Raw genomic sequence first — 25,904 nt, 5'->3', positions numbered from 1 at the left:
CCTGATGGTGCCAAACTGCCCAATACTGGCTCTGGCTCCCCCTACCTTCAGCGTCCCTGCATGGCATCAACAATTACAAGCCACCACTGCAGCCCCTAATACACAGCCTCATCCTCAGTGGCTATGCATTTCCCCTCCAGCTGAAAGGGCCCTTTGAATATATGCCCTGCATTCTTGTCTTGTCGCAAAGCAGAGAGAGCGCCACAGGCGAAATACAGGAGTGCTATTTATGCCTTTCCTGAATCATTCCTCCCTTATACAATCTTGCTTCTCTGCCGCCCACTCTGTTAGCTCATTATAAGGCTCTCCCTCCCTCTCTCCCTGCTCTCCTCCTCCAAACAGAGTCAAAAATCGTTCTTCTCATCATCTGCCTTTTCTCTCCTCGGGTTCACCAATTAGAATCTGTTGCTGGCCTTCTCATGGAGCCCTGATTCACCCGTCTCAGCAAAGATGTTACCCAGAAGTCCAGGCGCGATGGGGCTTTTCATGCTCCTTTCTGTCAAACTGCAATCCAGATAATTAGGGCCACCTACCGTCGCTTTGCAGAATAAAGAGCAGTCTGCATTTTACCTGAAAGAGATCTGCATAAATGGCACACAGGCGCACACCTGCTGGAGATGTTAGTGCTGCCGAATATGTAAAGGATGAGTTTCTTAGACCCATCCTGCTCAATGTGGTGTCACAGTGGTAAGAATGTTGGGCTAGGAGCTGGAAGACCTTGGTTCGAATCTCCACTCTGCCATGATGAAGCTTCATGGGTGAGCTTGAGATAATCGCAGTCTCCCAGCCTAACTTACCTCACAGGGTTGTAGCAAGGATAAAATAGGGAGTGGAGAAAGTATTTACACCACCTTTGAAGAAAATGTGAGGCATAAATAAATAAATAAATAAATATACAGTGGTACCTCAGGCTACATACGCTTCTGGTTACATACGCTTCAGGTTACAGACTCCACTAACCCAGAAATAGTGCTTCAGGTTAAGAGCTTTGCTTCAGGATGAGAACAGAAATCGTGCTCCGGCGGCACAGCAGCAGCGGGAGGCCCCATTAGCTGAAGTGGTGCTTCAGGTTATGAACAGTTTCAGGTTAGGTATGGACCTCTGGAACAAATTAAGTATTTAACCTGAGGTACCACTGTACAGGACATTCCTCAGATGTTCCAAAACAACTTACCATAAATTTGGGGAAGAATTTACACCACAGGAGCTTATTTGGGGGGGGGGGGCACTGATGGAAGGATTTTGGGGGGGAAGGGAGCAGACTTATATTGAATCAGACCATTGGTCTATGCAACTCAATACAGATAAGCAATGCCTCTCCAGAGTTTCAGGCTGATGACATTCCCAGGCTGACTTGGAGTTACCTGGGATCAACCCTGCGACCTTCTGTATCCAAAGCAGATGCTTTGCCACTGGGCTACAACAATGAGGACTAGGACCATGGCTTCTAGTCATGTCAGCTAAAGAAAACCTCCATGTTCAGAGGCAGTATACCTGTGAATACCTGTTGCTGGGGAGCAAAAATGGTAGTGAGGAGGGGGCTGCTGCCTATTAGCTCTGCTTGTGGATTCCTCAGTGGCACCCCACTGTAGGAAACAGGTTGCTAGACTAGATGAACCTTTAATCTGTTCCAGCGGGAGTCATTTATTTATATGGATTTCTTTATCTGGGTTGTTTTTAGGTCACCTAATAGTAAAGGCTCTCTAGGCTTGGGGGTGGGAAACCTGTTTATGGTTTGAGGGCCTAATTCCCTTCAGGGGAACCTTCCAGCATGCCAGTGGTGGGTGGAGCCAGAGGCTAAAATGGGCAGATGTTCATGGACTGGTTGGAATGCAGAGGAATGGGGGGGCACCAGCTAGGGAATCCCCAAGGGAAGAAGGCTCAGAGCCTACGGAGTGGTAGTAGGACAACAATGAGAAGAAAGAAAGAGAAGAGTGGGGAGAGGAGGCATCACAAGCTTAAAGGGTAACAGGGCTTAGTGAGCTGGGAGAGTCAGTGGCAGAGAGCAGCACAGAAGCAGATGCAGAGGTGGAATCTGGAGAGGCAGAGATGAGTTTGGCTGGTGAAGAGTCATGGGTGTCTCCCCCTCCTGCTCTGACAAGCTCCTCCCGCCTCCCAACCTCCCAAAACCAGAAGAGGCATGTAGTGAGAGGAGCAAAGATAGACTCTGAAGAGGAGGATACATAGACAGCTGTGAGAAGGCAGGGATCTCTAGTGTTGGCACCTGATCGATGGGGCAAGACCTGCCAGGGATTAGTTCCTGTGCTCATTAGGCCTGACACTCCACCAAGTCTGTGCAGATCCTGTTCTTGCTAATAAAGAGTTAACTCCAATGTGTACAGTGTGATTTACTGCTGGCTTGCAACAGACACAGTTTTGACCTTTTGTAAAGGTCTACACACCCACACCCACACTATCCCACATCTAGACAAGCAAGAGGCATGTTCAGAGTTCAATGACATATTCCAGCCAGGCAGAAATGCTCTGGGTATGAAGCGAGGCCAGTGCGGGACATGGCCTGAGTGACCTGGAGGGCCACAGACAGGCCTGCTGTTTCTCACCCTTGCTGTAGGCAGCTTGCAATGAAGAGCAAAAATTAAAAATAGGTGTGTGTGTTTTTCTTTTTAAAAAGTGTAATATGGGCATTGGTCTGCCTGTAGTAGCTGCCTTTAGTGCCTGACCCTGCCTCTTCCCTCTGTCCCACAGGCACAGTGGCCATGGATCTGCAGAACACAGAGTGCCGCCCCATCAACAACAGCAAGCTCACCTTGCCAGCGGAAAATGGCTCTGGGAAAAGGAGGCCCAGTATTGCCCCTGTCCTAGAGGTGGCGGACAGTTCCTCCCTCTTGCCGTGTGACATGCTGAGTGACCAGTCCGAGGACGAGATGACCCAGTCGGATGATGAAGGACTCACTGTTATCGAGTCAGTGAGCTGTTAGTTCATATCTATGGCCTTTTAAACAGTGTGTGTGTGTGTGTGTGTGTGTGTGAGTGAGGGAGTATTGTTCTTGTTTGTTGCTATGATATGTATTTCTGTGTTGTTATATTATTAACTGCCCTGTGATCCTCTGATCCAGTATAGACATTTAACAACAAACAAATGAAATATATTTCTTAGGGTTGGTTGCAAGTGGCAGAGTAGTAAATCTGGCTCTTGGATTGTACCACTAATAATAATAATAATAATAATAATAATAATAATAATAATAATAATAATAATTTATTTATACCCCGTCCTCCCCAGCCAAGACCAGGCTCAGGGCGGCTAACAACCAATAATAAAAACAAGTTGATTAAAATACAATTTAAAAAAGATTAGAATAGATCATTAAAACATTAGGATGCAGCCTCTTCACAGGAGGAGAAAGGAAAAAGAAAGAGGGGGAGGGAATCTAAGCCAAAGGCCAGGCGGAACAACTCTGTCTTACAGGCCCTGCGGAAAGAAATCAGATCCTGCAGGGCCCTGGTCTCATGAGGCAGAGCGTTCCACCAGGCCGGAGCCAGTGTTGAGAAGGCCCTGGCTCTGGTTGAAGCTTATCTAACATTAGACAGCTGGACGGATTGTATGCCCCCCTCCCATTTTTTATTAAATAGTTCCCACACTTGGGCAATTAGCATGTCAGGAAGGCAGCATTTAGCCTAGCTTTCTTTCTGATACATTAGTTTTGTATACGCATGGGAATTTTAATCGTGGGGAGTTCTAGATCCTTAGTTTATGTCACCCTTTGTCTTCCTCTTATCTTCCCCTTGGACCTAACGAAGGACCATTCTAGCTAGCTGGGCAGCATTAAAATGCATTGAAGCGCATGACCCGCCAAGGGGCACAACAGCTTCGCTTAATTCCTCCGTAAGGAACATGCCAGGAAGCTATGACAAAGGCCAGAGAATTGCAGAGGCTTGCCAGTATACTGTATGTTTTAATCATTCAGTCCAGCCCTGCCTTACAGTTCTTAACCAGGTCCAGGGTGTTCTCAAGTCCTGGTGGACGTTTGCTGCATCCCTCTGCTGAAATGCCAAGATTAGAGCCATGCTGCTTCCAAGACACACGCACACACACAACAAATGGGGTGGCTTTTAGAGTGCAGCAGAGTGGAAAGTGCCTCCAGGATGGTGTTCTGGGTATTAAAGAACCCAGCAAGATGCCAACTTGCTGTTCTGTGGAAGCACTGCCGTGCAAATTTATTGTTATTTCCTGCACTTAATGGGCCATTTGCATAAATTAGCCTCCCATTAACAGTTTTCTGCTCCATTTCAGCTCTGTTCCTGGGTGGCATGCTTTCTATTCCATTCCTTTCTGCCTAGATCTCACTAGAGCAAGCAGGAGGTGAAGGACTTTGCCACGGTTTTCTTAAAGTGGCACCACAGTGCCATCTTCCGGACACATTTGTAATTGCTAAATTGCTTAGAGCACTCCATAAATGCTTTGCAAAATCAGTAAGGGGCTGAGTTAAATGTCTCTTCCACCCCCCCTCCCCTTCAAAAAAACAACACCACCAAAACCACTAGGGTTGCTGTATTTCAAAAAGTGAAAATCCGGACAGAAACGCTGTTGAGCTTCTTTTTGTTTTGCCCAAAATCTGATTAGATTTTTGCAAAACAAAAAAACTGGACGCTTTCCAGCTATTTCTAAGTAAAATCAGCAAAAATGACACTGCTGACATGGGCTAGATGTGTCCAGGAAATTCCGGGCGTATGGCAACCCTACCATACACACAGACTTTTGTAGCCCCTCCAACATTTCTCAGATGGAAATAGGGACGTTCTATTCTTCATCAGGAAGCTTCTCCCAAGTTTGGTCTTCCCACACCTTGATACATCATCTGCACATCTACATCAGTCACCATGAGCCAGTTACAACCTCTCTGCCAAACCTATCTCGCAGAAGTCTTGTAAAGAAAAAATGTTTGAGCGAAGGAGTCATGTACAACACCTTCCACAGAATGATTTTTTTTTTTTTTGCTTTGTGTCCCTGTGGAGGAAAAAGGTGAGATAGAATAAGAATAAGAATGGAAACTGTGAGAATAATGAGGAACATACCAGAGAGGAAATCCTATTGAACTCAGTGGAACTTAGTCCTGAGTAAAAAAATACTTTGGGTTGTGGTGTAAGGTTGCCGGGTCTTTACCCAATTATCTCGGCGTGAGCTCCATTGAATACAGTGGGACTTACTTCTGAGTAGACAGAGCTCCATTTACAGTTAAGGAATAAACACTCCAAATGTTTCCTAAGAAATGACTCACTGCTGAACCATTGCAAGTGGATTGTTGGCCTTTCGCTTCAAAATTGTAGGGATTGCTTTCCCATTTCCTTCATTTGGTGCAGGAATTTAATTTTCAGTATAAACAGAACTCCATGTTTGCACCTACACACAAACAAACACACCACAAACAGACAGACATGGGGGGGGGGGGGACGACAGAAAAGGCAAACTGGGACATTCCAGGATCAAATCAGAAACCAAAATGGCTTCTGTGATTCCAGGACTGTCCCTGGAAAATAGGGGCACTTGGAAGGTATGTGTATGCAGGTGGCAGAAGGTGGTTGAGGATAGCAGGGGTCAGCAAACCTTTTCAGCAGGGGGCCGGTCCACTGTCCCTCAGACCTTGTGGGGGGCCAGACTATATTTTGAAGAAAAAGAAATGAACGAATTCCTATGCCCCACAAATAACCCAGAGATGCATTTTAAATAAAAGGACACATTCTACTCATGTAAAAACACACTGATTCCAGGACCATCCACGGGCCAGATTTAAAAGGCGATAGGGCCGGATTCGGCCCCCGGGCCTTAGCTTGCCTACCCATGGGATAGAGGATGGGGAAAGAAATTCAATTTATTGCACAGTGTGATGTCAATCTACCTAATTTGTGGTTCCAACAGATAACCTGATATGCAGCTCTCTCTTGAAGTTTGCATTTCTCCTTATTTTGTGGTGCAGTTCTCCAGATGCATACATTAGGATAAAGTGTCCATCAAATGCATCTGCTATGTACAGTAGCCTTGCTTGGACACTAGTCCATGCCTTGGAAACTTCAAGGCTTGGTTACTGCAATGCACTCTCTGTGGGGCTGCCCTAGGGCCTGGTTTGGAAGCCACAGCTCGTGCAGAATTCAGTGGCCAGAACGCTGGTGGGGGCATCTGGCTGACAACATGTGATGCAATTATTAAAGCATATGTATTAGCTGCTCATCTACTACCAAGCCAGGCTGAAGGTCCTTGTATAAATTTACAAAGCCCTGGACAGCTTAGGTCTGGGGTACCATAGGGACTGCCTGGGGTGGACTTGTTTGTGATTGACTCAAAGTATTCTGAAATCCTGGTCTGGATTTCATAGAATCATAGAATAGAATCATAGAATCATAGAGTTGGAAGAGACCACAAGGGTCATCGAGTCCAACCCCCTGCCAAGCAGGAAACACCATCAGAGCACTCCTGACATATGGATTTGATCTCGGAATGTCCTGCTTTTCCTTATTTTCATCTGAGAAATGTTGTAAGGTGTGGTAGGATGTCCTTATTTTCATCAGAGAAATGTTGGAGGGTATGGAGTTATCTGACCCCCCAAGCCATCCGAAGGCAGCCACATATAGGGAAGTTTTTAAATGTTTGATGTTTTATTGTGCTTTTATATATGTTGGAAGCCGCCCAGAGTGTCTGGGGCAACCCAGTCGGATGGTTGGGGTGTAAATAGTAAAATTATTAGTATTTACTTTATTATGGAATAGGATGTCCCTATTTTCATTGGAGAAATGTTGGAGAGTATGCTGTTGGGCTTCCTGCAACCATTTTACGTTTCCTGGAATTCCCCATTGCATGGGGCATTGTGTGTGGAAATGGAAAACCACAACAAACAAAATGGCGGGCCAAATCCTGACCACTTCCCCCTTGTTCTACAGGTATGTGAAAGGCTACCCCCCCAACTCTCCCTACATTGGAAGCTCTCCCACGTTATGCCACCTTTTGCCCGTTAAAGCTCCATTCTGCTGCTTGCGCTTGGATAAGGTAAGGATCTGTCACATTTCCATATCTATCAACTGTCCCTTCTTGTGAGAGGACAGCAGCCCAAATGCCCACTGTAATCTTGCACAACTTAGGGTTGCACATTTTTTTGGACATGGCAGCCCAAAACACTCCTTTTTGGGTGCTGTGCCCAAAAAAAGCACTGGGTGTGTGTGTCTTGTGTTGCATGACTTGTGAAGGAGTGCGACCCCAGAAAATGGTGTCCCAGTTTGGGGCCCCTTCATATTGGAAGGCATGCATTTCTGAACAGGTTATTTCTTTTTCTACGCTTTTGTGGGGCACCAAGGTTAATAGGGGACACGGGTGGCACGGGGGACAGAGGAGGCACTGTGGGTTAAACCACAGAGCCTAGGACTTGCCAATCAGAAGGCCGGTGGTTCGAATCCCCGCAACGGGGTGAGCTCCCGTTGCTCGGTCCCTGCTCCTGTCAACCTAGCAGTTTGAAAGCACAAAGTGCAAGTAGATAAATAGGTACTGCTCCGGCGGGAAGGTAAATGGTGTTTCCGTGCGCTGCTCTGGTTCGCCAGAAGCGGCTTAGTCATGCTGGCCACATGACCTGGAAGCTGTACGCCGGCTCCCTCGGCCAATGAAGAGAGATGAGCACCACAACCCCAGAGTCAGTCACGACTGGACCTAATGGTCAGGGGTCCCTTTACCCTTTACCTTTTAAGGTTAATTTAGAAACACCAGCAACTGAAAATATTTCCTGAAAATCACCAATTTTATTTTATCTTAAGGTTTCTAGTCCCTACTGTGGCAAAGGCGTGCAGGCAGTGCATGCTCAATGATCAGAGGCATGAGAAGGTCTAGATCAGGGTGGCCTCACCTCTGGCCCTCTGCATATTGCTGAACTAACAACCCGCATCGTCTGTGACTTTTGCCCATTCTGCCAAGGGCTGATGGGAGCTGTAGTTCAGCAGCGTCTAGAGAGCAAGAGGTTAGCTACTCCAGGCTAAACAAAACGTCCAGGGGTTTGTAGGAATGGGAGCTTTGGAGATGCAAACATGTACACAAGCTGCTACCTGGGCTGGGCTTTCTTAAAAGCCACACGAACGTCTCTGATGCTGGAGGAACTGTTTGAATGGCCAGCAGGGTTTCTCTATAAAGTGGAAACATCTGGTACATTGGCAGCTGATAAAAGTGAAGCAGCTGGAGATTTTGTCTGTCCCCCCCCCCCCAGCTCTTGCATCTAAGCAACTTCCCTGCCCCCATTTTGTTCACGTGGGGGCTCTTCTCTTCTTCCTACTTCATCCATCTTCCTGTTCATTTCATCCTCTCAGTTGGCTGTTCCTTTGTGATTCCTTCATATCCAGGAGAGTTGGAAATGGTTACTGTGGGAGGGAGGATAATTTTATTGGGAAAGTGGTCTAGTTTACCAACCGCCCTGCTTGCTGCGGCTGCTTTTATTACCTTGTTGTGAAGGATTTTTAACCTTGGTGGCTACATTCTCCCTCCCTCCATTCTCAGAGGCAGCAGTGCTTCTTAATCCCAGTTCCTGGAATCCACAGGAGGACCACAACCTCTTGTGACTGGGTCCTACCTGCAAGTTTCCCACTGGGGCATCTGGTTGTCTACTGTGAGACTGGATGCTAGGCTAATCGGGTCACCTACGTGCTCCAGCAAGGCTCTTCTTATCTTCTTACGGGGAGAGTAGGTGACATTGGCCCTTTATTGAGCGCCAGCCAGGAAGTGTAAAATAAAATATTTCCCGGCATCTTTCCAGGGCTGCAGGCACAACAGTTATGAAGACGCAAAGGCCTACGGCTTTAAGAACAAGTTGATCATTGTGTCAGCAGAGACGGCTGGGAACGGCTTGTACAACTTCATTGTTCCTCTCCGCGCCTACTACCGGTCACGGAAAGAGCTAAACCCCATCGTACTGTTGCTTGACAACAAGTAAGTACTTCCCCGCTCCAGCTCATATATACACACAAACATACAAATATACTGGGGCTACATCAGAGGCTCCCCACACACACACACCCTACACACTCCCTGTAAATAGAAAAGTAGGCTTTTAGGGGAAAGGCTCTACCGAAAGCTGATGCTCAGAGAGTGATTAAGAAAGATGGTGGTATGCTCTGCTCTGAAATTCTTCCTACTCAGACTGCTTCTGCTGGTGTTGTACGTGATGATACTGTTGCTGTTAAGTTGTGGGTGAACATATCAGACGACACAGCGATTCTTCAAACAGCTCTTGTTTATTCATAGGCCAGAACTGAACTGAAGGGTTCAGCCAGCCTGCTTATATAGAGCTCCAGTACAACATAACTGTAACAACTTTCTGTAACTATCCAATCACTGAATGTCACTTTCAATTCCTTATTTGCATATGTGGACCTGAGTGAAAACTATCTACAGTATCCCCCTGCTGGCCCAGGGTGAGAACTTCAGTACATAACAGTTGCTTTACTCACAAAAGTGACTTACAAGCACAGTGCACAAACACTACTACAATTTACAAACACGAATTACAATGAAAGCAACAAATAGAACCTGACACACACACACACACACACACACACACACAACACCTAAACAAATAAAGGTCAGTCTTATGGATCCTGCCTTCTAAAAGAGGCCACAAGTAATTGAAAACCTTCAAATTAAGGGCCAAGCACCCAGGTAAAAAGGAATGTCTCATATCTGAAAATGAAGATGGCACCAAGCAGGCTTCTTTGTGGAGAGCATTCCACAAGTTGGGGAGCTACCACTGGGAAGGCCTGTTCTGTGTTGCCACCCTCCAGTGCTCTGCATGGTGGCAGCACACAGAGAAATGCCTCAGGTGGCGATACCAGGATCTGGGTCTGTTCATGTGGGGAGAGGTGGTCCTTGACGTATTAGAGGAGCTTAAGAAATGATTGCGCAAACACTGACTGGCAGCAACAGTTTCAGGCGGGCATCTTTCACAGCCCACTTTGGGGACAAGACAGGACTTGAACCAGGGACCTTCCAAATGCCAACTCTCTAACACTGAGCTACAGCGCCTGTGACTAGCAACGGTCACAGGCGGAGGTGTATTGTGAGAGTGGAGAAGTACAACTTCGAAAGTAAGGATGAGGAGCTGGCACAGGATCCAGGGAAGGAGAGGAGACCTATGCAGAGACTGAAGGTGGGGTGTCATCGTAATCAGAGCGGCAAGAAGGGTGAAAGATTTGGACAGCACAGCACCAGAAAGAAGGGCTGGTGGTTGGGGACCGGGAAGGAATTCAATTCAGTTTGCATTTCAAAGTGGACCTATCCAATTCACACTTTTTGAAACGTTGCAAGAATCAAACTGCAGCCATCCTTCAAAATCCGCATTTCTCTGGATTTTGCAGTGCAGTTATCCAGCCAAGTGACACGCACAAAAATGCATATGCTGTGGCAAAGGGTGCATAAATGTGCACGTATTTGTGAAAGTAGAATACCAACATGCATTTTATTACCGGAAGCTGCTTTGCCAAAATGTGTATATTTTAGGGGAAACTGCATGCAGGCATGGGTCCATTAGGAGAAATTCACACTAAAAGGCTGAAGAATTTTCATGGGCGCTTCATCGTAATAAGAATTCACGGACTGATGTGGAAAACTGGACTTAAGATTGGAAAAAAGAGAAACTGAGTGTCTCTTTTTCAGGCCTGACCATCATTTCCTGGAAGCCATCTGCTGTTTTCCTATGGTCTATTATATGGAAGGCACAATTGATAAGTAAGCTTTCCCCCTTTCTCTCTCTCTCTCTCTCTCTCCTTCCCTGCACCTGTCTCTGTCTCTTTTGGTTCAGTGCCCCAAGGCACAACCCCAAGGCACCACCATGAGGGACAGAAACTTGGAGGTGTTTTATTTCGTTGGGCTAAAAACAACAACCAACCCTCTGATAATTCGTACTCAGATCCATAAACATACAAAACAGTTCTGCCTTTGTACATTCCTTAAGTTGATTCCTAAATTTTCTACCCTGAGGCAGTGTTCCCCATGCTGGCCCAGTGCAACAATTTGGGATGGGGTGATCTCAAAACAACAACAAAAAATTGTCAGCAAATTGCCAAGAGCATAATTTTCTGAGACATTTCGAGCATCAAAGCTGGCTATCCCTAACCCCTCCCGCCTTCCAACAGCCTCCTAATTGTCACTTGTTTTGGGGAATGCCTTTTAGCCTCGACAGCTTGCTGCAGTGTGGGATCATTTATGCTGACAATTTGGTGGTGGTGGACAAGGAGAGCACCATGAGCGCCGAAGAGGATTACATGGCAGATGCCAAGACCATCGTCAACGTCCAAACCATGTTCAGGTGAGGCAAAGTGCTTTGAAGGTTCAGCATTTCTGGCCATGATAATCCTTCCCTCTTTCTCCAGGTTGAGGAACCCTGATGGCTGCATTTCCTTCTGGATATCTTCTGGGGGCCACATGCCAGTGGTGGGCAGGGCCAGAGAGAAGAGCGGGTGGAGCAATGAATGCCAATTTTACTTTTGGTACAGCAGGCTGGTTGCTAAATGCACCTCTCAGTCCTCCATCCAGTCAAGCAAGCAGCAGCATCAAAGTCCAGGGACACATTCCAGCCAAGCTAAGTGCCAAGCATGGCCAATGGCAGGTGTGGCCTGGGGACAGTTCCAAGGGCCAGATAGAGAGGCCTGGCAACCTGTATTCCCCCCTCAGTTCCCCACTCCCACTATTTCTCTTGCATCCCATAATGGAGAGCTGGTTCCAGGTTGGATGGTTTTAAAAGAACACTGGACAAATTCAGTGATAAGGCTATCAGCTGCTCACCAGCTAAGGAAATGTTCACAAGAACACCTATATTAGTGAAGATAACATAGCAAAATGCATTATATCAAAGGAAATTCCTTGAAAATATGTCCTTTGTTAGTCAAACCTGCATACAGAAATGTGTTGAGTAGGATAAATTCACATGTAAATGCTGAATAAACTTTTTTAAAAATGCAAATTGCAGAAAAAATGTGGACAACTGAATTTTAAGACAGGAAAAATGAGAAGCAGAGAGAATCAAAATTGACAGTTTTGCCCACACACACATACACGAGACATTGCAATGTGGGGCTCTTATATTTTCATTTCATTTCGTTTCACTTTAAATTTGTATACCGCCTTTCTATATACCTATATATTGATATACTAGGCAGTCTACAAGCTGAAGAAGCAACAAAATATACAGCAAAGATTACTCATAACAATCTGATCCACTGCAAAAAAGTCATAATTAAAAATATGACTTAGAATAAGCAGCTTATACAAAATAAAGTAATATAATAGCACACAAAAATAATACTCAAAATATCATAGAGTTGGAAGGGACCCTGAGGATCATCTAGTCCAACCCCCTGCAATGCAGGAATATGCAGCTGGTCCATACAGGGATCGAACCTGCAACCTTGGCATTATCAGCACCATACTCTAACCAGCTGAGCTATCCAGTGACAGAGCTAGGGCAAGAGTTAAATGGAATAAGGCTCAGAGGTTACAGCATATTTTAATGGGTCCTCAGACATGCAGCCTGAGCTATTCCCACCACTGGGAGCAATCCTATGCACACGAAGTTGGCATAAAGCAATGTGGTGTAATTAAGACGGCACAAAGTTACACAATAATATCAACAATAATTAAATAGAAATTCACTTAAGCATTAAAAAAAATCATTACTAAATTACAATTAGTAAGTATTGCTTACTGTGCAGCTTTCCTGACTGATGTATGTGAAAGCACATAAATTTGACCTTTGGAGAGTTTGTAAGTAATCCATTTTTAAACTTACCAAACATGCGGTCTCTTGCTATGCTGGGAAGAGAAGGAAATCTTGGAATTTACTTGGGAGAACATATTTTAATGGTCTAACAGCCTGTACTTCCACACTTTACTTTGCTGCATATTTTGTGACCTTAAATCTCTGCTGGGTTCTCTTACCAAAGACTACTTGCCCCAAAGTTGGATCTTGGCATCCAGGAATTCATCTCTATCTCTATCTCTATCATCTCTATCTCTATCTCTATCTCTATCATCTCTATCTCTATCTCTATCTCTATCTCTATCTCTATCATCTCTATCTCTATCTCTATCTCTATCTCTATCTCTATCTCTATCTCTATCTATCATCTCTATCTCTATCTCTATCTCTATCTCTATCTCTATCTCTATCTCTATCTCTATCTCTATCTCTATCATCTCTATCTCTATCTCTATCTCTATCTCTATCTCTATCTCTATATCTACCTCTCTATCTCTATCATCGCCAATAAAAATGAAATGGGGTAGCTAGGTGTTCACTCTATTCCATGCCCCCTCCTCGTTTTCCATCTCAACAGCGTTTTCCATAGCAATGGCTAGATAGTACCCTGTGGCCTGTCTTGGGCTGTTCTAGGTTTTTATTGGTTCATCCCTACTGATGGTCTCTTGTCTTTCTGCCCTGTTTGTGGGCTTCCCAGAAGCAACCAGCTGGCCAGTTTTGGGGAGCATGATGCCAAATTATGAATCCCACACTGTGACCCATCAGGGCTATTCCTACATTTGGTGAAATGTCTAACAGAAATGTATTTGCTTTCTCTCCTGCACCCCTTGCTTTCATTCTAGGCTTTTCCCAAGCCTGAGCATCATTACAGAGCTGACACATCCATCCAACATGAGGTTCATGCAGTTCCGAGCAAAGGATAGCTACTCATTGGCCCTTTCCAAACTAGAAAAGGTAACAAACAAACAAAAATATGTATATTTGGTTATTAGATTCCTAATTTATGGTGGTATGAGGCTCCATGCTGACATTTTAGGGCTGCAAGGCTCAAGATGAAGCACAATTCTTATTGTGCCCTTTCTTTTCACAGGACAATCCAGCAGTGTTCTGTGGATGTGTGTGTGCCCACTGCCATGCTACCTCTTAATATAGTAAATAAAAAAGGCCATGAGCGCTGTGGTTGTAGCCAGTTCTAGTCCTACACAGAATAGACCCATTGAATTAAGAGCCTAAATAAGTCTTGCCCATTGATTTCAATAAGTCTACTCTGAGGAGGAGTAGCATTGAATTCAACCCTTGGAAAGTCGAACAGAAATTGGGACCTGCAACAAAGTGCTACACTGTGAAGCACACCTGATCGCGGCGACAGCTAGCCATGCACTTTCTAAGTATTCCATGGGCTGTCTTGGTCTCTACCTTCAAACTTTGTTGTTTAAAAAATAAAAATAAATATTGTTTATTGCAAACTTTGGGGTGACCACCATTAGAGGCAGGATATTGGGCCAGATTGGCTTTGGTCTAATCCAGGAAGGCTACCATACTATTATTTTCATCTCTGCATTCTTGCTTTCCCCACAGAAAGAGCGGGAGAACGGTTCCAACTTGGCTTTCATGTTCCGCCTTCCGTTTGCTGCCGGCAGAGTTTTCAGCATCAGCATGTTGGATACACTGCTTTACCAGGTAACAATGAAGGGAAGAAGGGAGCCACCATTCATTCCAAAAGAGGCGCCTCCTAGCTGTAGCATTCGATCCCCTGTAGCATTGGGTTGTTGTTTTTTTGCAAACTGTGTCATACTGAATCTCCAGGAAGGGAAGAAACCCTATTCAAGAAAGGAGTTGTCTGGACCTCTCTAAATGTAAATGGAAATTTGCCGAGTTGGGACTAGAACCCCTGTTTCCCAAGTCTCAGCCCAGCCTTCTAACTTCAGTGAGTCTGCTCTGTGTTGAATTGTTATTGGACTGCAACTCCCATCATCCCTAACTGTTGGTCATACTCAAAGTAGTTGTCTTATTACAAAGGAATTTCAGAAATAGACTGGAAAGAGAAGTTGCTGAATTGCAACTTATTACCAAACTTAAAACCATGGAGAGACCTGGTCTGAATAGAGACATTGGATTCTTATCTCATTATACATGATACAGCTATTTTTAGCCATCTCACCCCTTGCTTTTTTCTGCAAGACCAATTGCAGTCGTTAACAGTCCTCAACAGGTTTACCACACCTGTCAGCCAATCACCCATTCCCACCACCCTTCTGAGTAATACCCCTCCCCACCCTCTCACTATATATAAGGGTCTGGTGACTTCTGTTTCAGTGTATCTGAAGAATTGTGTGCATGCACACAAAAGCTCATACCAATAACAAACTTAGTTGGTCTCTAAGGTGCTACTGGAAGGAATTTTTTAATGTTGGTCATACTGGCTGAGACTGATGGAAGGTTTCAATCCACCAGATGGCAGAAGGCTGTCGCTCAGGGCTGTCACACAGTTTAAAGAAATGTTAGTTAATGTATGAGTTTTTGTACATGGATTGATTGGTAGACACTGCATATGAGGAGGTGGGAAACTGTTCTCAAGGGGGTCCATGTTGGACAGGGAGGGGGGCACAAATGCTTTGCATTTAGATGATACGTTTTCTCCATCACCTTGTTCTCTTCCACACAGGACAGAATGCATCTTGGGTGATGTGGTGATTTTAGTTTCAGAAGAACATGTATTAAAATATTTTTTAAAAAAGAAAACGTATATTAAGAACGTAAGACAATCCTGCTACATCCAGCCAATGGCCTATCTAGTCCAACATCATATTCTCACAGTGGCTGACTAGATGCATATGGGAGCTCTAGAAGCAGGGCTCAAGCACAAGAGTAAGACTCTCCCCTCCTCTGGTTTCCGGCAACTGGTGTTAGAGGCAATAATGCTTCTTAAAATAATAATAATAATAAAATAATAATAATAATACAGTGGTACCTCGAGTTAAGTACTTCATTCGTTCTGGAGGTCCGTTCTTAACCTGAAACTGTTCTTAACCTGAAGCACCACTTTAGCTAATGGGGCCTCCTGCTGCCACTGCGCCGTCGGAGCACGATTTCTGTTCTCATCCTGAAGCAAAGTTCTTAACCTGAAGCACTATTTCTGGGTTAGCGGAGTCTGTAACCAGAAGCGTATGTAACCTGAAGCATATGTAACCTGAGGTACCACTATAATAATAATAATAATAATATTTTGATAATAAGAATCAATAAGAAGTCTACAGAACAAGAATATTAAAAAACCCAAAAAAAATGCAAGAAAAAAGAGAAGGAGAGGGAGGAAATGCCTAAAAGGCCCTTTGCCATATTTATATCATCTATATCCTGTCATTTATCCACATACAGAGAGGTTGACCCTCCCATCTCCCACTGGGGAGCCTATTTCTCTCACCCTGGGAGACCCTTTCCACCCTGCCTTTCGTGCAGGGACCCCCCCTCCTACGACTGTCCCCTTCCTGCTTGTGTCCTCCGCAGTCCATGGTAAAGGACTTCTCCACCCGCTGCCCCGTACCCACACCCAGAAAAACCTTTTATAAATGTTTCCAATACTGTGCAAAATAATAAAAAACCCAAAGAGAAAACAAGAGAAAGAGAACAGGAGAACAAACAGAACAAAGATAAAAAGATAAAAGGAGGAGGAAAAACATAGAAGGGAAAAACAGAGGTATACTTCCATGTCTCTGTCTGCGAATTGTACGTATTACAATTATTCAAATTATTATTATTATTATTAAAAATTGTATACTGCCCTATACACGCAGGGTGGTTCACAGGATAAAATCAGAATATAAAAGCACAGACTACATAATCAAAGTAAAAACAAGAACAACCCAATAGCCTTGTCCCCACCTCCCACCCCCCACCCATAACTGGAATGTAGCATATACATTCCAGAATAATTTGACACTGTAGTTGATGATAATCAGCTTTTCTCCCAAACTGCTAATGCTGTGTTCCCTAGTTTCTTTCATGGGTCTCCAATGTTCCACTTCTGTCACTCAGGAAGTCCAATATAACTTTTCTTTTCATCTTCTTCCCACCCCCAAATGTTCTGAATTGATATTTCTTCAGTTCCTTGTGATGTACTTTTTCTGGCTTCTGCAAGTCTCAATAACATTGTCCCCATCAAGCTTTTTTCCTCTCCTGTTTTTCCAATCTTCCCCCAGATTGGGTTCTTGGAAATAAGCAGCAGAGGCACCCAACTTCATCTTAGCACCTCGCTCTGAGAGGCAGTCATACTCTGAATAGCAGTTCCTGGAAACCACTGGAGGAGGGAGCTCTTGTGCTTGCATCTTGCTTGGGGTCTTCCCACAGGCATCTGGTTGGCCATTATAAGAACAGAATGCTGGATTAGTTGAGCTTCAGCCAGATCCAACAGGGCTCTTCTTATCTTGTTACATTCAATACTGCCTCCACCTATGGAAGCAGAGCATAGCCATTGTGGCTAGTAGCCATTGATAGCCCTGTTCTCCATGAATTTGTCTAAAAGTCATCCAAGTTGGTGGTCATCACTGCCACCTGTGGGAATGAGTTTTACCTGTTGTTAGCTTAAATGGAGTTTTCACAAGCTCAGTTGTTCAATCAAATTGAGGGACCAAATGCATTAGATTCTATTGCCCTGGTAGAGGCCGCTGTCCAATTGTTGATGGGTTCTTCCCTTGCAGTCATTCGTGAAAGACTATATGATCACCATCACAAGGCTGCTTCTCGGTCTAGACACCACTCCAGGGTCCGGCTACCTCTGTGCTGTAAGTGTTGAGTTTCTGCATTTTCAGTGGTACCAAAGTGGCAAATATAGTGCTTTGTAGGTTCCCTGCCTAGCCCAGTCCGAGTGAAGAAAATCTACCCTCCAAATTATCCAAGGAAGGTACCCAGGATGGTGATGAGGTGTGGAAACAAAATCCTACAATGGGTGTTCAAAATATCCAGGTATGTTTAACCCGGAGAAAAGAAAGTTAAGGAGGGACTTTATGGCTGTCTTCACACATCTAAAGGTTTTTCACACAGAAGATGGAGCTTGACAGTGCTGGGTCATGTTCTCTGGGAGTGGTGGGGACCAGTATTAGGCAGATTGGTGCTGTAGCATCTGTTTTCCTGCATCGGTACAGAGGTCAAACTGGATAACCTTTGAGGTCTCTTGCTCTGTAAAAATGTTTTAAGCATGAGTTGATAGAATTTGCCATTCTTCAGGGTTCAGCCCCAGCATTTTCTCGCTAGTCTCGCTAGTGAAGGTCCTTCTCATTGGGAGAACGCAGGTGGCGATGTGGTCTAAACCACTGAGCCTCTTGGGCTTGCTGATCAGAAGGTTGGCGGTTTGAATCCAGGCAACAGGATGAGATCCTGTTGCTCTGTCCCAGCTTCTGCCAACCTTTACCTACCAGTGAGAAAAAGCTTGATGCCTAAAGGTGATAGGCCTCCCTATTCTGTTTGATCTCAGTGATCTGAAGTAGGGGAAGGTCGTGGCTCAGTGGTAGAGCCATCTGCCTTGCATGCAGAAGGTCCCAGGTTCATTCCCTAGCATCTCCAGGTAGGACTGGGGGAGACTCTTGTCTGAAACTTTGGGAAGCCACTGCCAGTCAGTGTGGACAATACTGAGTAAGATGGACCAATGGTCTGACCTCAGCATAATGCATCATCCCATATTCCAATGCATGGAGGTTGATGGGAGCTTGCCAATGCAAAGGAATATGTTTGCATGACTTTTCATTCCTTCTCTCTTTCCTTCCTTTATTGGATAGATGAAAATCACTGAGGATGACCTGTGGATCCGGACATACGGGCGTCTGTTCCAGAAGCTATGTTCCTCCAGCGCTGAGATCCCCATTGGCATCTATAGGACTGAGTCCCACATGTTTTCCACCATGGATGTAAGAAGTTGAGAATCAACCTGTTTGGCCTCTCCTCAGAATCCCTAATCCCCAAAATCCACCCACCCAAATCCAGATTTCCTTTCTCTCTACTGCTGCTTCTCCCAACCAGGGGGGGACGTGCAATTAATTCAGAAATCAGTGTATCAAATCCAGACCTGTCTTCAGCCACCCATACCTCAATCTTTTCTTCTTGGTTCTCTGCTAGCCACACTCTCCCATGCCCTCCTGTTCCTTCTTTGCCAAGAGCATTTGACCCCCTTCTGCCTTGTGTGAAGGTTCTGCCACTGACACATTCAGTGGCCCAGAATGTTCACAAACTTCTTGACAGCCACTGATGCCCCATCCCAGATCTAGAAGACCCCCATCTCATCAATAGGCATACCACCTTCAAAGGAGGTCCAGACAGTACCAATGAGAGAGCAGGCCTTCTCTGTAACAGCCCCCCAATTTATGGATTACTGTCCTTAGGGAGGCCCATCTAGTACCAACCTTGTTCATTGTTTTGCTGCCAGGCAGATAGATTCTCTCCCTACCATGCATGTGGGCGCCACCAATAAGTATTCTATTCTATTCTATTCTATTCTATTCTATTCTATTCTATTCTATTCTAATTTTTGTAGCTTTCCTGTTGGGTATTTTACTTGCTTGTAAATCATTTCAGGAGGGACGCAGGTGGCGCTGTGAGTTAAACCACAGAGCTTAGGACTTGCCAATCAGAAGGTCGGCGGTTCGAATCCCTGTGACGGGGTGAGCTCCCGTGGTTTGGTCCCTGCTCCTGCCCACCCAGCAGTTCGAAAGCACGTCAAAGTGCAAGTAGATAAATAGGTACCGCTCCGGCGGGAAGGTAAACAGCGTTTCCGTGTGCTGCTCTGGTTTGCCAGAAGCAGCTTAGTCATGCTGGCCACATGACCCGGAAGCTGTACGCCAGCTCCCTCAGCCACTAAAGTGAGATGAGTGCCGCAACCCCAGAGTCATCCACGACTGGACCTAATGGTCAGGTGTCCTTTTACCTTTACCTTTAAATCATTTCAGGACCTTTAGTGGGAAGCAACATACAGATATAATAAATCTAATCCCAACTAATATCACCATTGACTATTAGGGAATAGAAAAGAAAATTGGTTTGGTTAGGATTTTAATGCGAACCTACCTATTCCTCACATTCCAAAGCAATATGAAAACTAAAAAAGCTATTCTATGCAATTTCCACTTCTCAGAGTCTTGTGTTGCAGTTCTCCAGCCAACTAACATGTACAAAAATGTGTATGTTATGGGGAATGTGTGTGATAAAATGCATGTGTTAGTGAAAATAATATATGAAATGCATTATATTACTTCAAGCAAAATTGCATACAAAAATGTGTGCATCAGAAGAAATTTGCACTCAAATGCAGATGAATTTTTATGAGGACTTTTCCTTTAAAAAAATAAAAATAAATCACAAACTGATGCAGAAATGTGGAGAACTAAACTTAAGACTGGAACCTCAGACTTGAATCTGTCAATTTCGGTAACTGAGAGGAACTGAAATGGACAGATTTGCCCATCCCCACTGACTTAGACAGAGCCCACAGTTGATAAGTAGGCGACCATTTTTGTTACACAGTTTAGGTTGAGAAGGGAGCAAGAGAGGTAAAGTAAACATCACTTAAACAAGAATCTTCTCAGTTTACAGCAAAGGAATGTCGGGCCAAAACAATGATACACTTTTTCAAATTATGTTTTTCAAGTATTATGTCTTTCTTTCTCCCTGCAACCCCAGCCTCATGACATCAGGACACAGGTGAGTACTGGCTTCTGTCAAAAAATATTTATTTGTCTTTATGCTGAGAAAAGTTATTGTAGCTCTACAACTTTTCAGCTAAAGGTAGAATAAGGATGCCCTTAGTTTCCTTGGGTGACTGGTGAACATTTTCACCTGCATTTGATGAGTTGCAGACTCAAGATAACTGCATTAAAAAAGATTTTATATCTATATATACAACATCAAAATAGTGCGTACCAAGTCAGCCAATGCTGTCAATAAATTCAGCCTGTGCGACCTCACACTTTATACAGCTTTCCTTTTTAAATAAAAGGAAACTAAAATAAAATAATAAAAGAAATGAAAGAGGGGGAAAACAAATACTAATATTACTACGGTAATTAAAAAGTTCCTCACCCCAGTATTAATGAATGGGTCATGCCACCGAACTATGATCTATTCCCAATAAAATTTTGCTTTTAGTTTTGGGGAAATGAAAGCTTTTTTTTCTTATGATTCCATGGAATGACATCAGTGGCCCATCAGGGGACCAAAAGCCATATTTTGCTTTCCCTCATGGCCTACTGGTGTTCCCAGTCACAGATCTCAATCAACGTGGAAGACTGTGAGGATACAAAAGAGGTGAAGGACCACTGGAACACCAAAACCCCTCATCACCGGAACTCGTGCCCCACTGACCAATCGGAGCACCCTTTGCTACGGCGCAAGAGCATGCAGTGGGCCCGCCGGTTGAGTCGAAAAGGAGCAAGCAAACACACACCCAAAACAGCTGAGTGGATCAACCAGCAGAGGCTGAGCCTCTACCGGCGATCAGAGCGGCAGGAGCTTTCAGAGCTGGTGAAGAACCGGATGAAACATCTGGGCTTGCCCACAACAGGGTACGGTAAGTAGTGGCCCCCTTCATTCGTGGCATCTCCAATCAGCACCTCTTCATGTAACAATGTAACATTCAGCCCAATGTGCCCCACAGGCGCTGCCTTGAGTTCCGTGGTGGAAGGCAGGGAAACTGTATAGCAAATCCACTCATAAATAGTTTCTGGAGCCACAGTGCGGGAGAGTGCTCTACTGACCAGGTGCTGCTTGCAGGTTTCCAAGAAGCATTGGGTTGATAACTGCAAAAACAGGGTGCAGGATTAGGTGGGCCACTGGCCTGATCCAACAGGGCTGTTCCTATGTTGTTATGTAGCTGTGATTCCTGCATTGTAGAGGGTTGGACTGGAGGATCCCTTAGGTCTAACTCTATGATTCTATGAAATAATACATAAAAGGAGATGGACCTGCGGTGAGTCAAAACCAGATCATCATGCAACCACTGCTGTTGCCATGCAAATACCATGGTCATTTTATTCTGCCATCAGCCACCTTTTTCATCAGGCGTGGGGAGGGGGGGCTGTCACAGGGTTCTTTGCCTTCAGGAAACCAAGCTTTAAAGAGAGCGATGAGATCAACATGACATAAGAATGGAGGGGTTAATGAGGCTGTCTCAGAGTTAGGACTGGAAATCAGAAGCGACTTTCTGAGTGGGACAGAGCTGCTACCCTGGCTCTTTGGCAGATAGGTCAGTGATGATTACCAGGAGGGAGGAGGCAAGATGGCAAGAAGCAAACAGACCAGCGGACCCAATCCACCACTCTCACACTGTGAGAGCCAGTGTGGTGTAGTGGTTAAGAGCCGTAGTCTTGTAATCTGGTGAACCAGGTTCGCTTCCCCGCTCCTCCACATGCAGCTGCTGGGTGACCTTGGCCCAGTCACACTTCTTTGAAGTCTCTCAGCCCCACTCACCTCACAGAGTGTTTGTTGTGGGGGAGGAAGCGAAAGGAGATTGTTAGTCGCTTTGAGACTCCTTAGGGTAGTGATAAAGCGGGATATCAAATCCAAACTCTTCTTCCTCTTCTTTTTCTTCTTCTTCTTCTTCTTCTTCTTCTTCTTCTTCTTCTTCTTCTTCTTCTTCTTCTTCTTCTTCTTCTTCTCTCTTTCTGGTCTGTTTGCACAACACCAACCTTTCCATTGCCTTAGGCCCTTCCTCTCCCAGAAAAAAACACACCTGCCAGTGGCAACTCCATCCAAGCCCAAGAGCTATTTCTGTGGGAAATCCATACAAAATGGAATGTTTTTTTTTAATTGACTATATATTGAAAAGAATAAGACTCTTACAATTAAAACACACACCACTTTCTTGCTTCTTTCCTTTTTCTTTCTTTCTAGATTTATTTTGTGCCATCCTGTGCTGTTGGCCATTTGTTCTTCTTATGCTCTATACCTTACTAAACCTTCTTATGCCTAGGAAATGACCCCTGCACCTGTTTGCAAGCAGGATTTATTTATTCATTCATTTTGCCAAAAACAGAACCAGACCTTCCAAACCAGAATTAGTAGTTTTGAGGGCTGGTGTGTGATGCTTTGCGGGTAAGCATCTCAAGCAACTCAGGCAAATCAAAGTGTCAGCGTTGGTCCCTAACTGCGGGCCCAATGTATTCAAAGGAATGAAGAGTGTTTCAAAAGAATTGAATCTTCCTCTTGTGAAGACTTGATTCAATGAGGTCCAGAAACCTACAGAGGTCTTTTTGCACATCCTTAAGCCAAATTAAGTCAGCATTAGAGCTCTTTAGTGTTGTGACTGCTGCACTCCTTTTCCTATAAGTAAACTAGTAGGGGAATTAACTCCAAGTTTCAGCACCACTGCTTCTCAAAGCCCTGCATTATTCAGTAATAGAAGGTAAAGGGCCCCTGGATGGCTAAGGCCAGGCAAAGGCGACTATTGGGTGTGGCGCTCATCTCGCTTCAGGCCGAGGAAGCTGGCATTTGTCGAAAGACATTTTTCTGGGTCATGTGGCCAGCATGACTAAACTGCTACTGGTGCACGGAGGACCAGAGCTCACAGAAATGCTGTTCACCTTCCCACCACCGCACTACCTGTTTATCTACTCGCGCTGGCATGCTTTCGCACTGCTAAGTTGGCAGAAGCTGGGACAGAGCAATGGGAGCTCACTATATCACATGGATTCGAACTGCCGACCTTACAATCAGCAAGCCCAAGAGGCTCAGTGGTTTAGACCACAGTGCCACCTGCATCCCTTATCCAGTAATAGCCTTATCTGTAGCAAAGGTCCTCCTGGAATGGTTGCCTCACCATCGTCCCACTTGATAAAGGTCTCCAGCAATGTTAATTAAAAGTTTCCTCCTTGTATGTCTACATTGCTGTATTGTTTCCTGATGAGTGTAGGCACAGGATTCATGACAAAGAACTTGTGGATTTCTCTTGGAATTGCCTTTCTTAATTGTCTCAATTTCAGTTTCTGTAATGGGTGGGACAAAGCTTTGATGGCTTATTTCCCCTAATTGTTCCCCCCTTTTCATTAATTTAAAGAGCACTATTAATTATTATTATTCAAAGAAACTAGTAAGAGGGAGGGGTGTCCGATTAAAGGAATAGGAGGACTTAAAAGACTGAGTAGCATTTTGTCTGTCCATGCTAGGCAGCCAGGCTTTGGAGTTGCATTTTATTGCCACTGACACCCCCCACCCCCACTCCCCCAAAAAGCCTAGAATGCAACAGGCTAACAATGAAATGGAAAGAAGCAGTAGATGGCTATTCTCTTACTTTCCAAGCATCATTTAGTGAGGGAGTACCCAATATATCAGAGCCTCCCTGAGCCTCAGTGGCATAGCGTGGGGGGTGCAGGGGGGGGCCGGCCGCACCGGCCGCAACATCTGGGGGGGGCGCTCGCACTCGCAGCTCTCTGCCCCTACCTGGCTCACTCACTCTCTCTCACTGCAGTGCTGGCTGTGCGAATCCGATCCGGGCCGCCGGGTGGCCGCCCACTGTGGAGGGGGGTGTGCCAGGCGTGCGGTGCAGTGTGGAGAGAGAGCGAGGGACTATCTGGGGGAGGGACAGTGCAGCGGGGGGGGGGGCGCAAATTACTTGCCTTGCCCCAGGTTAGGGGGCACAAATTACTTGCCTTGCCCCGGGTGCTGACAACCCACGCTACGCCACTGCTGAGCCTGTAGTGATGACTGCTGGCTTGACAGCCCCTGTGCCCTTTTAAAATGTGGTGTATTTGGGGGGGGGGGTTATATTTTGTGGTTTTATATTTTGATCTGTGAACTGCCCTGAGACCTCAGGGTATAGGGCGGTGTATAAATTCAATAAATCATAATAGTAATAATAATCCCTACAAATGGCTACAGCTGGAGAGGTTCTGCCTATGGGGCACTTTCCCCAGTGTGATAAAAATATTTTATAAATATTGCACACGCACACACCAAAAAAAAATATCTTGCACAGAAGAGGTCCTCTGTCTACTCACCTACACAGATGTTGCTCTTTTTTCCTTTTTTGAGAAATGGAGAAAGGAATTACTTACCCCCTCTTCCCCCTTCAGATTGCAGGCAAGAGTAGCCACCGTCAGAAATAAGATAATAAGCGATGAAAATGCTGATGCAGCAATTTCCTTGATAGTTTTTCTGGCATCAAAAATTGAGGTGTTGCTACAAGGTGGAGCGGACAGGAACGTTCACCTTTCTTACTAGGAGCAGGGGACGAGGCAAAAGCTGGGAGGTGGATTTACAGCTGTTGCTGCTTGTAGTAGCTGTCAGAACCAGAGGCTACTACAGGTTTAGGGAGGCTTCTCTGTACGTTGCCCCTCCCCCCCATTAAAGAGGGTAATATGTGAACTGATCCAATGGGGCTTTGAAAGAGACGTGGAAGTTCATCCTAAAATATTTAAATGAGTGAATGCATGTGATTTTCCTTTCTTAGTAGTGAGTAACAAGTTCACATTGCCCAGAGACTGCGTTGTTTGGCTGTGTCCACAGACGGACACCAAATCCCCACCCCGACCCCAATTCAGCAACTGTTAAAGGATCAGAGCCATAAGAGGAAAAGACGGAGACTAAATATACACCCATTTTTTGCACAAAAATGTAGCTTTTCTCAATATGGAATCATTCGTGCTCACCCTCAACATTCTGCATTCAATCTAGTTTGATACTAGATGGTGCCATCCACATAGGCTCCTTGATATAAATTTGGAAAACCTCCCCCTTCATTAGATTATCCATGATTATTAGGTGAATGAAGAAGAAAGTGGTGGTCACAATCTTTGTATACACCCACCCACAATGCTGTGGATATGCCATCACCCCAATTGCTGGGACCACCTTACATCTGTTTTCAAATGGACACACTGTGGGGTAATGCAGAATCAATCCGCAATGACTTTTACTTTTGGAAAGAAACTAGATTCTTAAGAAGCACTTTTCAGGGGCGAATCTGTAGCCCTCCAGATGTCACTGGACTCCAACTCCCATCATCCCTGACTATTGTTGACACTGGAGGGAGCTGGAGTTCAACAGCATTGGGAGGACCACAGGTTCCCCTTCCCTAACTTGCCCAAAATTCTCAAACTTCACAAACTTACAATTCCCAGCATTCATTGTGGGGACCCTGTGCTGGTTTAAGTGATATGGAGCTATAACCAACATATTTTTCCAGAGGGT

The 25,904-nt window shown here is 45.1% G+C and overlaps 1 protein-coding gene across 15 annotated transcripts in view; it reads left to right on the top strand.

Annotated features, from left to right (window-relative positions):
• KCNT1 (potassium sodium-activated channel subfamily T member 1) overlaps positions 1-25,904 on the top strand; it is a 202,742-nt gene that overhangs the window by 169,678 nt on the left and 7,160 nt on the right. For 7 of the 15 annotated variants that reach the window (XM_083422886.1, XM_083422889.1, XM_083422885.1 and 4 more), the window contains 11 exons: positions 2,707-2,923; positions 6,895-7,000; positions 8,742-8,914; positions 10,637-10,708; positions 11,154-11,288; positions 13,580-13,691; positions 14,316-14,417; positions 17,435-17,518; positions 18,509-18,637; positions 20,403-20,423; positions 20,982-21,288. In XM_083422886.1, the coding sequence (XP_083279012.1) occupies positions 2,707-2,923; positions 6,895-7,000; positions 8,742-8,914; positions 10,637-10,708; positions 11,154-11,288; positions 13,580-13,691; positions 14,316-14,417; positions 17,435-17,518; positions 18,509-18,637; positions 20,403-20,423; positions 20,982-21,288 (1,458 nt within the window). The remainder of the gene's footprint in view (positions 1-2,706; positions 2,924-6,894; positions 7,001-8,741; positions 8,915-10,636; positions 10,709-11,153; positions 11,289-13,579; positions 13,692-14,315; positions 14,418-17,434; positions 17,519-18,508; positions 18,638-20,402; positions 20,424-20,981; positions 21,289-25,904) is intronic. The other 8 variants (XM_083422887.1, XM_083422882.1, XM_083422884.1 and 5 more) reach the window with 4 other exon arrangements.

Source organism: Podarcis tiliguerta (genome assembly GCF_965153285.1).
Source record: "Podarcis tiliguerta genome assembly, chromosome: Z".
In the NCBI taxonomy this organism is placed as follows: Eukaryota; Metazoa; Chordata; class Lepidosauria; order Squamata; family Lacertidae; genus Podarcis; species Podarcis tiliguerta.
This window is presented reverse-complemented; position numbering and strand designations above follow the sequence as displayed.